Source organism: Pan troglodytes, chromosome 2, assembly GCF_028858775.2.
Source record: "Pan troglodytes isolate AG18354 chromosome 2, NHGRI_mPanTro3-v2.0_pri, whole genome shotgun sequence".
NCBI classification, from domain to species: Eukaryota; Metazoa; Chordata; class Mammalia; order Primates; family Hominidae; genus Pan; species Pan troglodytes.
The window spans coordinates 62,412,876-62,429,811 of NC_086015.1; the positions used below are offsets into that span (position 1 = coordinate 62,412,876).

Sequence of the window (16,936 nt, forward strand, 5' to 3'; positions counted from 1 at the left end):
AGCTTCTGGGATTATGCAACCTTATCAGTAATAACCAGTTTAATATCCCAATGTTATGTCTATTTAACTATAAATTATATGCGTGTACTATGCACATACATATATGTGTATGTGTGTATATATATTATATTTGTTTGGATGGAGACAGCATACTAGTAATATATTTTGTATATTATAAGTTAAAAAAATAACATTTTTAAAAAACAACAACTATGAAGAGAAGTTGTAATATTTTCTTCTAGTCCTTAGTGAATTGCTCTGGGCACCCCACTTGCCTATCACTGCTCTAGTTCACCAGGACATTGCAGGGCTATATCTAAGCATCTCTCTTACTGGGTAAGCCACTGATTATTTATATGGCAGCGGAAATATTTACTGCTTTTTCTGGGATCCTGTTGTGTGTTCCTATTAATAAACAGCTAAATATATTTGGAGGAGAGACTGAACTAGAGATGTTTTCTAGTTCAACCCCTTTTTCTGAATTACTGGCAGAAGCACTGATAAGATAGCTTCACTCATCTATGCAGGATGATCAAGACTTTGCCCTGAAGAGAGCTGGCCTATTGGAATCAGAAAGTGCTTAAAGCAGAGCCTTTTGGCATCAGAGTTATTAATTCCAAGCATATGCAGGCTGCTTCTCTATTCTTTTGAGGAAAGAAAGAACTGATGTTGCATCTCACAGCCTCAAAACTGGAAAGCATTCAGCTTCACTTCCTTTTCCAAACAAATGGGTAGAGGTGGCATTTTTCTTCAGGAATCTTCTCAGTGACCTGTTTGGTTTTGTTTCAAAATATATTGACTAAAAAACAAAGTTTAACTTGTCTTATATCTGAATGAGTTTGGGGAAAATGTAACTTTCCCATATGTTTTGATAGGTACTGAAGTTTCTTCACGACAAGGGATTCCCTTATGGGCATCTTCACGCCTCCAATGTGATGCTCGATGGGGACACTTGCCGGCTGCTAGACCTTGAGAATTCCTTATTGGGCCTGCCTTCCTTCTACCGATCTTATTTTTCACAATTCAGGAAAATCAATGTAAGTTGCTAAAGTAATGAAATAGCAGGTTCATTTTTAGGTGTCAATTATCCCCATGATCTGCCCATGTAGGAAATATGCACCAAGTAGTGAAAGGTATAGTTGGGACAGGCCTTGCCGGTCAGCTCTTGGAGCGTTGCTGTATCTCTGGGAGGCTGAGTTGAAATGGCGGGTGGGGTAAGGAGGGAGGTGGACTCACTGATTGGAAAACTGTGGAGGGTCGGACCAAGACCTTTGGGATACCTCATGAGGTTTTACAGAAGGCTTTGGAGTTGCATTTACGTTACCAATTAGGAGCGGGGCTATCCCTGGGGTTTGTTTCTCAGAGAAGCCTTGGGGCAGGAGCGCGGGGGTCCACAAAGCCAAAGTGAAGGGTGAACACGCTGCTACTCTTTCTTCCACAGACATTGGAAAGTGTGGATGTCCACTGCTTTGGCCACTTACTGTATGAAATGACTTATGGACGACCGCCAGACTCGGTGCCTGTGGACTCCTTCCCTCCTGCCCCGTCCATGGCTGTGGGTCAGTATGGGGTTGGGAAGGGTCTTCTGGGCCCTGGTAGTGTGCAGAGCCACTCATCCCCTTTCCAGAGTCCAGGAAAGACCCAGAGGAAGTTGCTGTCCTCCACAGCCAGAAATTCTTACAAAATTTAAAAGTAGACCAAATTTGAGTAGTTTACTTAAATACACTTCTGTGAAAATTCAGGTGGCTTGTCCATTTGCCAGGCTATCTGAAATTTCTGGGAACTTTTTGCAAAATGCTTTAGAGCTTTGGAAGCAGGAGGATGTAAAGAGAAGTATGGCCTGCATGAGTGTGATGCAGAAGCTAGAGCCAGGCAACTTGAAGCCAGTCTTGAGGACTCAGGCAGGTGTCAGACGTCAGATCAAGACTGAAGTGAGACTTGTAAGAAACAAGAGAGGCCAGGCATGGTGGCTCACACCTGTAATCCCAGCACTTTGGAAGGCCGAGGTGGGTGGATCACATGAGGTCAGGAGTTTGAGACCAGCCTGGCCAACATAATGAAACCCCATCTGTACTAAAAATACAAAAATTAGCTGGGCGTGGAGGTGCATGCCTGTAATCCCAGCTTTTTGGGAGGCTGAGGCACGAGAATTGCTTGAACCCGCCTCTTGGGAGGTGGAGGTTGCAGTGAGCCGAGACTGCGCCACTGCACTCCAGCCTGGGCGACACAGCAAGACTCTGCCTCAAACAAAAACAAAACAAAACAAGAATGCCATAGGCCAGAAGCCTAGTAGATAAGAGCCTAGCAGGCCCAGACCTAGGGCAGGCAGGCAGGAATGCAGACACCAAGACAAATTGGATCCAGGAGCTCTTACAGCATTACCTGCGGGGGCTGAGGGGAGCTGGAGGACAAGTGAGAGCACCTTTAGGAAGGAGGGATGCAGGAACTGGTACAGACTCATCCAGGACCCTTTCATCCCCTCCACAGCCAGGCTGGCACCCACAGCTGGAGCAGAGAGAGGGGAGGGCAGGGTAGCTCTTGGACCCCTGTGCCTTGGAGATACTCAAGTCCACCCTTCACCAAGCGTTATTGTGTCAAAAGAGGCAATTCAAGAGAACAGGCCCTGGGACTATATTGTGTTGAATTTGAACCGCTGAAACTGAACAGTGACCTGTGGGTAGAAAAATCTGGCTGCTCCTGTTAATAGCATCCAAGGTGTTGGATGATGAGATATCAACAATTGGCATTTTGTGTGCTGGTTTTGATGAGAAGCAGGCAAGCAGCAAAATGTCTTTCAAGTTCAGAATTTTACTTCTGTGTAGTGTTTACATCTCTTTCAAGAGAACAAACACTTTTATGAATGATATCTTGAATCCTTCCTCCAATTATCTTTGAAATATATTTAGCTTTCTGTCAGCATGTAGTTTCTAAACCATTTCTTTTGAGTCATCGGTAACGCCAGTGTTGCCAGCATTCCCCCACCCCACGTATGCCATCTGTCTGTGTGTGAAGATTTTTGACACTGTCCTGATCAGCCCGCAGACAGTTATTGCAAAGTGGTGTTAAACTTTTCATCAGCAAGTGGATTTGCCAGCGTGTTCTGTGGAACTAAAATGTGTATCTGTTCATTTCAAGTGGCCGTGTTGGAGTCTACGCTGTCTTGTGAAGCCTGTAAAAATGGCATGCCTACCATCTCCCGGCTCTTACAGATGCCGTAAGTCAATCATATGCGTTGGTTGTAATCTTGATAACTATGTTGAACACCAGACCACTGTGTCCAAGCACCTGGTACTGTAGTAAAGACTCTTGCGGTCCCTGCAGAGTTGGCGTGGCCTGCTTGCTGATGGGCACTTGCAGCATGATGTCCTCACCCTTTGTTTGTGATCTCTGTGCTCTCCTGGTCTGATGGCTATCCTTTAACATCTGTGTCATTTTCACGTGTATCTCCTCACTCAACGTTAGCATTGTGTGTACGTACATTAGCATTGGGTGTGCGTATGTGTCGCAGCCCCCAGCTTAGGAAATACTGAAGGAGGGCCCTCTCAAGTGGCTCCTTTCTGACCGTGCATCAGCAAACCAGTTGGCCCCCAGCTGTGCATAGTTCACAAGTCACAGGGCCTTGAAGGGTCTGCCCTCCAGGAAGAGGGCAACGTGCTTCTGAGCACCCATGCTTCTGCTTGTGAATTTACTCACTGGGTACTATTTATTAAACTCTAGCATGTACCAGGCACTGTTCTAGGGTCTTGGAGCTCAGAAGACATTTTCTCTGAAACTGGATTATGAATAGATAACCAGGGCAGCTGAAATAGTGCTGTGGGGCCTTCCCTTCAGGTGCATTTTCTGTTCTTTCATGGAAAGGCAGCAGAGTGGTTAAGAAGGGTGTGCCTGGGGTGGGACAGACCTGGAGGTGGATTCCAGCTTCACCACTTCTACCTGGGTGACCTTAGACAAATTTCCTAACCTCTGGAAGTAGAGTTTTGTGAACTGTGAAATGGGAATGATAATAAGTTCCCACCTCAGAAGGTAGTTGGGAGGATTTAATGAGGTGATTCCTAGTAGGGACCCGGCACTTAATATGTGCTCATTAAGTGTTAGTTATGCTTACTACTGAATCAGCTGATCTTTTTTGAATATCACACACCATGCAGTGTATCTGGTGCTTTGTCTGCACCAGCGTATTATATAACAGATATACTCTGAAAACAATAATATGGGGAAACGAGGCAGGGGACAGCTTGAAGGGCATGCAGCCAGAGTTCAGAGAAGGTAGAGATAACTTCCGGTTCCTGGTTCTTTCTTTCCACAAGTGTTTAGAGAGGGCCTTCTGGAGGCCAGCTGCTGTCCTAGGCACTGTAATGAAAAGAGGAAACCAAGCCCCTGCCCCGTGGATGTGACATTCTACTGTTCCACAGACACTGAAGCGTCTGTCGCCAAACCAGCAACCATTAATAATAATGTAATAATGTGGGCCGGGCAGTGGCTTATGCCTATAATCCCAGCACTTTGGGAGGCTGAGGCGGGTGGATCACTTGAGGTCAGGAGTTCAAGACCATCCTGGCCAACGTGTGGTGAAACCCTGTCTCTACTAAGAAAATATAAAAAATTAGCTGGGCATGGTGGCACACTCCTATAATCCCAGCTACTCAGGAGGCTGAGGCAGAAGAATCACTTGAACTGGGGAGGCAGAGGTTGCAGTGAGCCAAGATCTCAGCACTGCACTCCAGCCTGGGCGACAGAGCAAGACTCCGTCTCAAAACAAAACAAACAATGTGAATATGGAAAAACAGACCCAGTTTGGAAAACAACTTTCACACAAACTTTTCTAGCAAAATGCACTTGTACTTAGGAAATAGCCTATATACAGGTTGATTTACTTGAGTTTGCATTTACACTCCCCATTCCAAAGCTCTTACATCTTTCTCTCAGTCTTCCAGTCCTTAAGTGAATCCAAATATTTTTTTCTTCACCTAAGTCTTTCTACGATGTGGGCTTCAGCCATGAGAAGAGCTCCTGGACAGGCGTAAACCATGTTCAATTAAAATGTGTCCTCTGGAAGTAAAGAGATGTGTGGCTGAGGGACAGACGGGGCCCTGAAGAGCCCTGTGGGGAAAGCTAATCCTGTCATTTCTACTTGTGATGAAGTTCCCATCTTTAAAAAAGAGTAATATAGCTGGGCGCGGTGGCTCACACCTGTAATCCCAGCAGTTTGGGAGGCTGAGGCAGGTGGATCACTTGAGCTCAGGAGTTCAAGACCAGCCTGGCCAACATGGCGAAACCCCATCTCTACAAAAAATACAACAACAACAAAATTAGCTAGGCGTGGTGGTGTGCACCAAGTAATAATCCCAGCTACTTGGAAGGCTGAGGTGGTAGAATCGCTTGAGCCTAGGAATTTGAGGTTGCAGTGAGCTGTGAACTCACCACTGCACTCCAGCCTAGATGACAGAGTAAGACCCTGTCTCAAAAATAAAACAAAGTGAGGGGCAGGCGTGGTGGCTCATGCCTGTAATCCCAGCACTTTAGGAGGCCAAGGCAGGTGGATCACAAGGTCAGGAGATCCAGACCATCCTAGCTAACACGGTGAAACCCCGTCTCTACTAAAAATGCAAAAAATTAGCCGAGCGTGGTGGCGGGCGTCTGTAGTCCCAGCTACCCAGGAGGCGGAGTTTGCACTGGAGCGCGCCACTGCACTCCAGCCTGGGCGACAGAGTGAGACTCCATCTCAAAAAAATAAAATAAAATAAAAAATAAAACAAACTGGGGGCGCAGGATATTCAGCCAGGCATACTGGCACATGCCTGTAGTTCCAGCTACTCAGGAGGCCAAGATGGGAGGATTGATTGAGCCCAGGACTTCCAGGGCAGCCTGGACAACATAACAAGACTCCATCTCTTTAAAAAGTAGGGGAGGGGCAGGAGGCATATTCAAAGAAAGACTCACTTATAGCTGTTTGGGTGCTACCCAAGCAACCATTTCTATTCTTTGACCTGTTTTACCTAGCAGTTCAGAGTTGTTCATGCTATTGCTTTCCCTCTTTCCCTCTCCTCCTCCTCTCTTCTCCTCTTTTCTTTCCCTCCCCCTCGCACTCCCCCTCCCCCTCTCTCTCCCCCCTTCTTCTTTTTGAGAGTCTTGCTGTGTTATGCAGGCTGGTCTTAAACTCCTGAGCTCAAAGGGTCCTCCCACCTCTAGCTCTGGAGTAGCTGGGACTGCAGGTGAATGCCACTGTGCCCAGGTCACCCAGTTCATGCTATTGTTTTTTTCTTTTCTTTTCTTTTCTTTTTTTTAGATAGAGTCTTGCTCTGTCACCCAGGCTGGAGTGCAGTGGTGTGATCTTGGCTCACTGCAAGCTCCGCCTCCCGGGTTCAAGTGATCCTCTTGCCTCAGCCTCCTGAGTAGCTGGAACTACAGGTGCGTGCCACCACGCCCGGCTAGTTTTTGTATTTTTAGTAGAAACAGGGTTTTCACCATGTTGGCCAGGCTGGTCTTGAACTCCTGACCTCAGGTGATCCACCTGCCTCAGCCTCCCAAAGTGCTGAGATTACAGGTGTGAGCCACTGCATCCGGCCCATGCTATTGTTTTTAATAATATACTTTTTTTTTTTTTTGGTCACATAGGTAATTTTAAAATCATTTTTTATTATTTTTATTTTTAACTTTTAGGTGTGGGGGTAGATGCGAAAGTTTGCTACATAGGTAAACATGTCATGGGGGTTTGTTGTACATATTTCATCACCCAGCTATTAAACCCAGTACGCAATATTTAGTATTTCTGCTGCTCTCCCCACCTCTCCCCCTAAGTAGACCCGGTGTCTGTTGTTTACTTTTTTGCAATAACATACCCCTTTTTTTTTTTTTTTTAAGATGGAGTCTTGCTCTGTTGCCCAGGCAGGAGTGCAGTGGTGCAATCTCGGTTCACTGCAGCCTCTGCCTCCTGGGTTCCAGGGAATCTCCTGCCTTAGCCTCCCAAGTAGCTGGGACAATAGGCACGCACCACTACAACCCGGCTAATTTTTGTATTTTTAGTAGAGATGGGGTTTCACCATGCTGCCCACTCTGGTCTCGAACCCCTGACCTCAAGTGATCCGCCTGCCTCAGCCTCACAAAGTGCTGGGATTACAAGACATGAGCCACCGCACCCAGCCAGTAACATATTTTTGAAGAGAGAATTGATTTACTCCAAAAGCTACTACTTTTAAAAATGAAGTATGAGAAATACTTAGAAGAAAATTACTTTCCTGTTAGATTCCAATCAGGACAATTCCTTTCTACTTACTTGAACATTTTTATGTTACTGAACTCTAGAATAAATTTTATCCTCTTCTGAGGCAAGAAAAATAGCAGAAAACTATTCTATTTAGAAATATCTACCGCATATATTATTTGCGATATTTTTGCAAATTAGCATTCGCAAAAGTAATTTCTTAAAAATGCAATATTGCCCATAGCAGGGAAACCCTCTCTAGTACACAGCTGGCCCAGATACCCTAGTAACACAGTGGGAAGGGGGTCACACTGGGCCACCTGCAAATCCCTTTGCATTTGTTAATGAACATGGAATGGTGGATTAGGCCGGGGGCTGGAGGATGTGGTGCAGGGAAGGGAGACCTCATGGGCTAAAGGTGTCTTAATCTGCTTTCATCCTAGTCTGAGAGTGCACGTGGTTCAAGAAAGATTTTTGTTTGTTTCTTTTCTTTACAGATTATTCAGCGATGTTTTACTAACCACTTCTGAAAAACCACAGTTTAAGGTAAAGACAATTATATCGTTTTTTGGTTTGTGACATAACTAAGTTGACTTTGAAAGTTAGCTGTATTTTTAGCCAAAAAAAGAAAAGATATATAATAGGGAAAATTGGGAAATAACCTAAATGTCCTACAATTAGGGGCTAGTTTAATAATTTATGGTACATCTATTTGATAATATAGTTAAAAGTGAAATTGATAAAGACATTGTAGTAGTATGGAAAATGATTTAGATTTGTGCTTAGGTATAAAAAAATAAGATAATGTGTAAAACAACATATCTGTCTAGAAACAAGCCTGGAAGGAGGTCTTCTCCTGGGAAGCAGTGGTGTTATGTGTCATGGAAAGAGAATGGGCTTCGGAACCCAAAAAACCAGAATGATATCTTACTTTATTCCTACAATATTAGCTGTTATCTACAGCAGGGTGTTTCAACCACGGTATTTGACGTTTTGGGTGAGATGATTCTTTGTTGTGAGGGCTGCCTGTGCACGGTAGGATGTGAAGCAGCATCCCTAACCTCACCACTAGATGCCAACGAAACTCCTTGTACCCTCTCCTGCACTGTGACAACCAAAAATGTCTCCAGACATTGCTAAATGTCTCCTGGGGGGTGGTGTACAAAATTGCTCCCAGTTGAGAGCTACTGATCTATGGGCAAGCACTTAATCTTTGAGTCTGCATGTACTCATGTGTAAAATTGGTGAGTAATGCATGTCTGTTGTTATTAGACAACTGAGGTCATCTACGGAAACTCCTTGTTCAGGCCATGGCTCTTGGCAGTGCTCACTATGAGTGCGATTTGGGTAGGAGGATAAAAGGTAATTCTCCCTCTCCTTTCTATATTCCAAAAGAACATGTAATACTATTAGGATGAAAATAAATTTAGAAAACAAAAAAAAGAAAGAAAACCAAGGGAGGGTTTAGAAGACTGTGTCAGTGAGAGAGGTGCTTTCCTCTGTTCTGTTTTGCCAGTTAGAGGAATTCTGACAATAATAGCTTCTTTGGATCTGAAGTAGGAGAGAAAAAAACATTTAAATTTAATGTCTTCTTCACTGAAGCATCTTAGGAAATTTCTTCAGCCTTGTCAATAAATATATTCTCCTCCAACCCTGACAGTCTGGCCTTTAGGATTAAGGAGTTAGTACTAGACCTCGCTCTTCCCCTAAGCCAGAGAGCCTATGCAGCAAAGATAGTATGATTTTAAAATCCAACATTAGTTCTTGTATGTACACTGACTTTCTGGAAAGATATACAGGAGACTGGTAATGTTGGTTTCCTCCATGGAAGTAGGTGGGAGACTTCACTGTGTATGTGCCCTTTTATACCTTTGGGATTTTAAACCATGTGACTGTATTACCTACTTACAGCTTTTTTTTTTAATTTGAAATTTTTACAGAATAATAAAGACAAAAAGTTCAACATGATCTGGGGGTCTTATCTTCCAGGACCAGACTCCTCATGATTTAAAAAGCTAATAAATTAAGAAATGGCCCGGGCGTGGTGGCTCATGCCTGTAATCCCAACACTTTGGGAGGCTGAGGCAGGTGGATCATTTGAGGTCAGGAGTTCCAGACCAGCCTGGCCAACATGGCAAAACCCCATCTCTACTAAAAATACAGAAATTAGCCAGACTTAGTGGCAGGTGCCTGTAATCCCAGCTACTCGGGAGGCTGAAGCAGGAGAATTGCTTAGACCTGGGAGGCAGAGGTTGCAGTGAACTGAGAGCACACCACTGCACTCCAGCCTGGGCAACAGAGTGAGACTCTGTCTCAAAAAAAAAAAAAAAAGAAATGATGGAGGCAGAGGTTGCAGTGAGCTGAGATCATGCCGGTACACTCCAGCCTGGGGAACAGAGTGAGATTCTGTCTCAAAAAAAAAAAAGAAATGATAGGCTCAGAAACAAACTGGGCTGTTGTTTGGAATGTCTCCCAACAGGGAAAGCTGGGAAAGTTTAATCTTACAAAATTCAGAACATAAATCTCTCACAAAGAAGATATCTCTGAAGTTATAATAACTGGTTGAATTTATGTATGTTCCAATAAGCTTTATATAATTTTTTAAATTTTTTTTTTCTTTTGAGATGGAGTCTCGCTCTTGTCACCCAGGCTGGAGTACAATGGCATGATCTCGGCTCACTGCAACCTCCGCCTCCTGAGTTCAAGCAATTCTCCTGCTTCAGCCTCCTGAGCAGCTGGGATTACAAGCATGTGCCACCACGCCTGGCTAATTTTTGTATTTTTAGTAGAGACGGGGTTTCATTATGTTGGTCAGGCTGGTCTCGACCTCAGGTGAACCACTCACCTCGGCCTCCCAAAGTGCTGGGATTACAGGTGTGAGCCACTGCACCCAGCCAATTTTTTTAATTTTTAATTTTAATTTTTTTTTTTTTTAAGTAGGCGATTTTTTGTTGCCAGGCTGGAGTGCAGTGGTGCAATGACGGGGCTCAGTGCAGCCTCAAACTCCTGAGCTCAGGTAATCCTCCTGCCTCAGCCTGTTGAGTAGCTGGGACAACAGGCGCGTACCACCACACCCTGCTAATTTTTAAATTTTTTTGTAGAGACAGAGTCTTACTATGTTGCCCAGGCTAGTCTTGAACTCTTGGCCCCAAGTGGCCTCCCAAAGTGCTGGGATTACAGGTGTGAGCCACTGTGCCTGACCTAATTTTTAAATTTTTAATTGTGATAAAAAATACAATATAAAATTTACTCTCTGAACCATTTTTAAGTGTACAGTTTAGTGGTGTTAACTATCTTCACATTATTGTATAACAGGTCTCTAGAGCTTACAACCTGAAACTCTATACCCATAGAATAATGACTCCCCATTTCTCCCTCCCCACAGCTCCGGGCAATCACTATTCTACTTTGTTTCTGTGATCTTGACTACTCTAGAAACCTTATATAAGTATTTATCCTTTTGTGGATCATTTATTTCACTTAGCATAATGTCCTCAAGGTTCATCTATATTGTAACATGTAACAAGATTTCCTTCTATTTTTAAGGTTGAGTAATATTCCATTGTATGTAGATGCCACACTTTTTTTATCCATTCATCTGTTGATGAACATTTAGGCTGCTTTTACCTCTTGTCTGTCATGAATAATGCTACAGTGAACATGGGTGTGCAAATATCTTTTTGAGATCCTGCTTTTGATTCTTTTGATGTATACCCAGAAGTGGAATTCCTCATATGGTAGTTCCGTTTTGTAGTTTTTTGAGGCACCTCCATACTGTTTTCCATAGCAGCTGTACTACTCTACATTTCCACCAGCAGTGTACAAGGGTTTCAGTTTCTCCACATTCTCACCAACATTTATTTTATTATTTTAATAGTGGCTATCCTAATGGCTGTGAGGTGATGTCTCATTGTGGTTTTGATTTACATTTCTCTAATGACTAAAGACATTGAGTGTCTTTTCATATGTTTTTTGGCCATTTGTATATTTTCTTTAGAGAAATGTCTATGTCTTTTGCCTCTTTTTAATTGGGTTACTTATATTTTGTTGTTGAGTTGTTGGAGTTCCTTTATATATTCTGGATATTAACCCCTTATCAGACCTATGATTTGCAAATATTATGTCCCATTTCTTGAGTTGTCTTTTTACTCCGTTTTTCTTTGTTGCACCAATGTTTTATTTATTTATTTACTTATTTTTCTTTTTTTCTTTTGGAGACAGGGTCTCGTTCTGTTGCTTAGGCTGGAGTGCAGCAGCACAATCTCAGCTCACTGCAACCTCCGCCCTCCCAGGTTCAAGTGATCTTCCTGCCTCAGCCTCCCAAGTAGATTACAGGCGTGCACCACCACACCTGGCTAATTTTTGTATCTTTAGTAGAGACGGGGTTTTGCCATGTTGGCCAGGCTGGTCTTGAACTTCTGACCTCAAGTGATCCACCCACCTCAGCCTCCCAAAGTATTGGGATTACAGGCGTGAGCCACCGTGCCCGGCTGCACCAAAGTTTTAAATTTTGATGAAGTTTAATTTTTTTTTCTTTTATTGCCTGTGCTTTTGGTGTCATATCCAAGAAATCACTGCCAAATCCAGTGTCAAGAAGCTTTTCCCCTGTGTCTTTTCTTTTAGGAGTTTTATAGTTTTAGGTCTTATGTTTAGGTTTTGAATCCATTTTGAGTTAATTTTTGTTTGTGGTGTAAGGTAAGGGTCCAACTTCACTCTTTTGTATGTGGATATCCAATTTTCCCAGCACTGTTATTGAATACACTGTCCTTTCCCCCATTGTATGTTCTTGGAACCCTTGTCAAAGATTATTTGACCATATCCTCAAGCGTTTATTTCTGGGCTCTCTCTCCTTCTTTTCCATTGGTCTGTGTATCTGCCTGCATGTCAGTACCACACTGTTTTAATTACTGTAGCTATGTAATAGGTTTCAAAATCAGGAAATGTGAGGCCTTCAACTTTATTTTTCTTTTTCAGATTGTTTTGGCAATTTACAGCCCTTGAGAATTACTTGCATTACTTGAAACATATCATGTTTATTTATGTTTTAGTTTTATTGTTCATTGCTAAAAAATGCTAGAGAAGTGAGTGTGTTAGGGATACCAAAAGTGGCTGGGGTAGGATTTGAATGGACAGCTTTAACTGATTTTATTCCAAATGACTCTTTTTTTTTTTTTGAGATGGAGTCTTGCTCTGTCACCCAGGCTGGAGTGCAGTGGCGCGATCTCGGCTCTCTGCAAGCTCCGCCTCCCGGGTTCACGCCATTCTCCTGCCTCAGCCTCCTGAGTAGCTGGGACTACAGGCGCCACCATGCCCGGCTAATTTTTTGTATTTTTAGTAGAGACGGGGTTTCACCGTGTTAGCCAGGATGGTCTCCATCTCCTGACCTCGTGATCCGCCCGCCTTGGCCTCTCAAAGTCCTGGGATTACAGGCATGAGCTACTGCGCCTGGCCGAAATTACTCTTGATAACCACCTGCTCCTTCATTTACTCCAGGACTTGGAAGTATCTCCAGCCACCTTTTTCAATAGATGATGTACTTTTCTCTCCTTTCAGATCCCTACAAAGTTAAAAGAGGCATTGAGAATTGCCAAAGAATGTATAGAGAAGAGACTAATTGAGGAACAGAAACAGGTAAATTGATAACGGTTCCTCTTTGCCTTTTAGTGTCCCCATCCTCTGCCGTGGTTTTTATAGTGATTGACCTTTGACTGTTCCCTCTGCAAATATTTTAAGCATACTTACTCTCAGCCAGCCTTTAGGCTAAATGCTTCCCTGCAGAGCTGAATACTTGACAGTCCTGCCCTCAGTCCTGCTTAGTCTATGTGGGAAACAAACATCTCCAGGAAGGGCAGTCTGGGTTTCTGATCAGAGCATGCCGGCCGGTGATAGTTGCGGGCATGCATGGTCCATGCTGTCTCACCACATTCTTCTTCTGTAAAAGAGGGAAAGGCAGGAAGGCATTAGGGGCATGAGAAAGGACCTCTTCCTTTGGCATACTCCTCTACCTGGCATCCAGACCCGAGCCAGGAAGTAGACAGCCTGAGCAAGGAAAGATTTTCTTTTATCCCAATAAAATGTGGTTTGCCAAAACATGTTGGAGAAGATTTTCATTAGGAAGCTGCCTTATGTGGGATATGCTTACATCTTATGGTCTTTTAAAGATTCACCAGCATCGAAGACTGACAAGAGCTCAGTCCCACCATGGATCTGAGGAGGAAAGAAAAAAAAGAAAAATTTTAGCTCGAAAGGTAAGCCTGGTGTCTCTCTGCAGTCCCTCTATGAGTTCTTGAGTACATGTGAAGAAAGTTCTAGGTTAATGGTGCCCATTTAATGACAGATGCTGTGCTATATCTCCTTGAAAGCTAAGACTATTTCCAGATGACTGGGGTGCAGCTTTTTTTGGGAAAAAAAAAAAAAGAGTCATATGATAATCAGCAGAGAAATAGCCCATGTAGTTTCCTAGCTTGCTGGGCAGATTATGGCATAATGTAATTGGAGGAAACGATTGGCCTGAGATAGTAAAGTCAGCATTTTTTGTTTTATTTCCGCCTTTAGTTTTGGCTGTGACTTCTTCACTGTGTTAAGTTATGGGGCTGAATATTACCTTGTCTGCAGCTAGTTTAATGGTATGCCTGGAAAATATTTTTATTCTAACTCCCAGCTTCACTGTGTTTATTCTTTGCTTTCCTCTCCCTCCCTCCCCCTTTCCTTTTATTCTTAAAGAAGTCAAAACGATCTGCTCTTGAAAATAGTGAAGAGCATTCAGCGAAGTACAGCAACTCCAATAATTCAGGTAACTGGTTATAGATGGTAGTGGGGCCCAGGACACAGAGATCAGGATCAGGAGTCTCTAGTTGGTCAAGAGGTCTTGAGTTCTGCTGGCCAGAAACTGGGCAATGTAGTAATGACTACAGAGAACAAAATAACTCTGTCTCTAATGAAAGATTGCAACAGTATTCGTAGGCTTACAGCATTCAAATGCTAGAAGGGACTTCTGAGGTAATTGGGTAGCTCACCTTCTTCACTGATGGCAGCACTTGATCATCTAAAGACACAGGAGCATTAGTCATGGAAGGAAAACAGACCTGACTTAAAATGTAAGGCCTCCTGTTTTTTAGTAGAGCCTGCATGAACAGAAATGACCTTAAATCCTGCCCACTGCTCTGGACCCCATGTGATGGGAGGATGTGCTCTCCTGTGTGAATTAAGGAAAGGACTCGATGGTGTGTGGGGATGGCAAGAAACCGAGATGGTACAAAGAGCACTGTCCCGAGTTGGCAGTCCTTGCTGCCACTCCCAGCTGCCCTTCACCCAGCTCTGCTGGCTTTGGGCCATAATGTCCCATCTTTGGAAATCAGAGCCAGATTGAATGATCCCTGGGGGCCTTCCAGTTTTTCTAGTTTATGAATCTGTGAAGTAGAGCCCACATAGAGAAGGGAAGGTTTCACCCTAGTTACCAAGCAGTTTTGACTTAGCCCTGAAGGGCCACGGGAATGGGAGATTTTGGGGTTGAGGAATACCTGCTTATACTTTTAGGCAGAGGAAGGACAGAGCAGAGAGGGGGAATTTGAAGATGCAAAAGAGACGGTAACTGGCAGGGGCACCATGGCGGGTAGAAAGCCAAGGGGTTAGCATCCAAAGCCCAGCTATCAGTCTCAACTTTGAGGAAACCCATGCATCTCTTCCTAGCGGTAGGATTTGGTGCGGGCAGGTGAAGAGGCAGAGATGTTTAGAAGGGAGGAAACTGGGGATATTCACAGGTCATGCCTCAGTCTTCTCAGTGAAGTCAGGGAGGAGAATGTCTGCCTGGGGCGGGAGGAGAAAAGTGTACAAGATGATTAGGCTGCAGCCCAGAGGGCTGCATGAGCCACAGCTGGAGAATGCAAGTGGCATGACCAGAGCTGGAGATTGGCAGCCCTGAATAGAGAAAGCCCATGAACTCCAGAAGGAGGGTGAGAGTCACATTGACACCACTGCAGAGTCCAGACTGGAGAAGGGCTCAGGAAGAGCTGCAAAGGAGAGGAAGGAGGGGTGGTCCCAATGAGGACCAGCGCAGGCTCCTTGGGGGTGAATGCTGTTGTGGCTGGCAGGTAATTTCAGTTGGAAGCCTATCTTCGCCATGGTTGATGGGAGGGACATGGACCGGTCATGGTCATTATTATACTGAGACTCATGATTCCAACCAGCAGTCATTCTGTCCAGTAGCTAATGTTTTATAGAGCAGAGAAAGCCTGACAGTGTGCTCTCTACCTTCTAAGACCCTGCCTGCCTGCAAAGCTGTGTCACATGAAGCCAGGTAGGACTCAAGGACTTCAGGATACCCCAGTGCCCTCAGGAGTTTAGGAAAATGAAGTAGCAGTTGATGGATATATACAGATAATTCCCAAACTTTACTGGAGTCAAGCAGTGAAGCTTCTCCCCATTAAAGTTCATTAGCACTACGAACAGTATAAAGACAGCATGCATTGAGTTTTACCTCCTTTTTCAGTAAAACACCCTCATATTTTATAGGGAACTGAGGGAATATTGCAAGTAGAAAAGCATTAAACTGGAGGGAGGTGTGGTTTAATCAGGACATTTCTCATCATGGCCAGTGTCCATGAGACACCAACACGTCCTGTGGGTAGTGAGTGAAGTGATGGCTGGGGCCTTAACCACACCAGCTCTGGTGGCTTCTCAGGCATGTGATGGCAGCCCTCTGGGTGTGTGTGCCCATCAGCCCAGAAACCACCTGACTAGGGAGATTTGGTTAACCTCTCCATAGGATCTCTATGTGTGGGAGGGGGGTTTCTGTGTCCACAGAAAGGCTTACGTAGGAACCTCTGCTCATTGGGCTACTTCATGTCAGCTCAGGAAGATATTTTCTAGGGATCGCCAAGTAATGGGGAGATGCTGAGAACTTGGGAATATTTGAAATATAATAAGGTTACTAGATCCAGAAAAAGTATGCAACAGGTGGGATTCACATTGTTTTAATGTGAATAAGGACATTTACTTATTCTAGATAAGAAAAGGGCTGTGAAATCCATAAACTGAATAGACTGACCCTATCTAGTTGATTCTACCTGCTGATAAAATGGAACTTCTGCAGAATGCGTTACTGGGTGGATGCTGTACGGGGCACTCCCTTCCTTTGGAAACCCCCAGAAGGCTGCTCTGCACCTCTCTGTCCACTGTACCACTTGTGGCTTCTGTCATTTGTCATTACCCAGGAGTGGAGGTTGGGTCAGGAAGAGATACTGCAGCCAATTGCCTAAGCTGTTGATGGTGCAAAGTTTCAAACCAGGCAGGCCATGGGGAGCAGTGGGAGGCAAGGAGCTTTTAGTGGCTTGGGGAAGGAGTTGGACCCTGCACCAGAGTAAAAGCCTGTCATTGGGTCCGGTCTCTGAGTTTTTTGTCCCTCATCATCTTGTTTCACAAGGCTCACACACTAAGCCAAATGTAGATTCTCAGACAGCAGTGGGTCCCAGCCTGGGCCAAATTCCAAATGTCTTTCATTGGTCCCCATGAGGGTTTCTCTGTGTTTTATCTTAGCAGGATCTGGGGCCAGCTCACCTCTCACGTCCCCGTCATCGCCAACTCCACCCTCTACATCAGGTTAGTGATGGAGTAAAGTGACATGCCACCTTCCTGTCCGCCAACAGGAGGAGCGGGCTGTGCCTCTTCCTGCCTTGGCCCAACAATTTCAGGGGTTAGATAGCAGCAGCTTTCTCAAGAGAGATCAGTGGGAGTGCA

The 16,936-nt window shown here is 44.4% G+C and overlaps 1 protein-coding gene across 37 annotated transcripts in view; it reads left to right on the forward strand.

Moving 5' to 3' along the window:
* PXK (PX domain containing serine/threonine kinase like) overlaps positions 1 to 16,936 on the forward strand; it is a 93,216-nt gene that overhangs the window by 63,340 nt on the left and 12,940 nt on the right. For 18 of the 37 annotated variants that reach the window (XM_001174103.7, XM_009445723.5, XM_001174144.7 and 15 more), the window contains 8 exons: positions 876 to 1,037; positions 1,442 to 1,559; positions 3,136 to 3,214; positions 7,699 to 7,747; positions 12,755 to 12,832; positions 13,363 to 13,449; positions 13,925 to 13,994; positions 16,736 to 16,798. In XM_001174103.7, the coding sequence (XP_001174103.1) occupies positions 876 to 1,037; positions 1,442 to 1,559; positions 3,136 to 3,214; positions 7,699 to 7,747; positions 12,755 to 12,832; positions 13,363 to 13,449; positions 13,925 to 13,994; positions 16,736 to 16,798 (706 nt within the window). Of the gene's footprint in view, positions 1 to 875; positions 1,038 to 1,441; positions 1,560 to 3,135; positions 3,215 to 7,698; positions 7,748 to 12,754; positions 12,833 to 13,362; positions 13,450 to 13,924; positions 13,995 to 15,459; positions 15,498 to 16,735; positions 16,799 to 16,936 lie in introns of all 37 variants that reach the window. The other 19 variants (XM_063805938.1, XM_016941408.4, XM_009445725.4 and 16 more) reach the window with 3 other exon arrangements.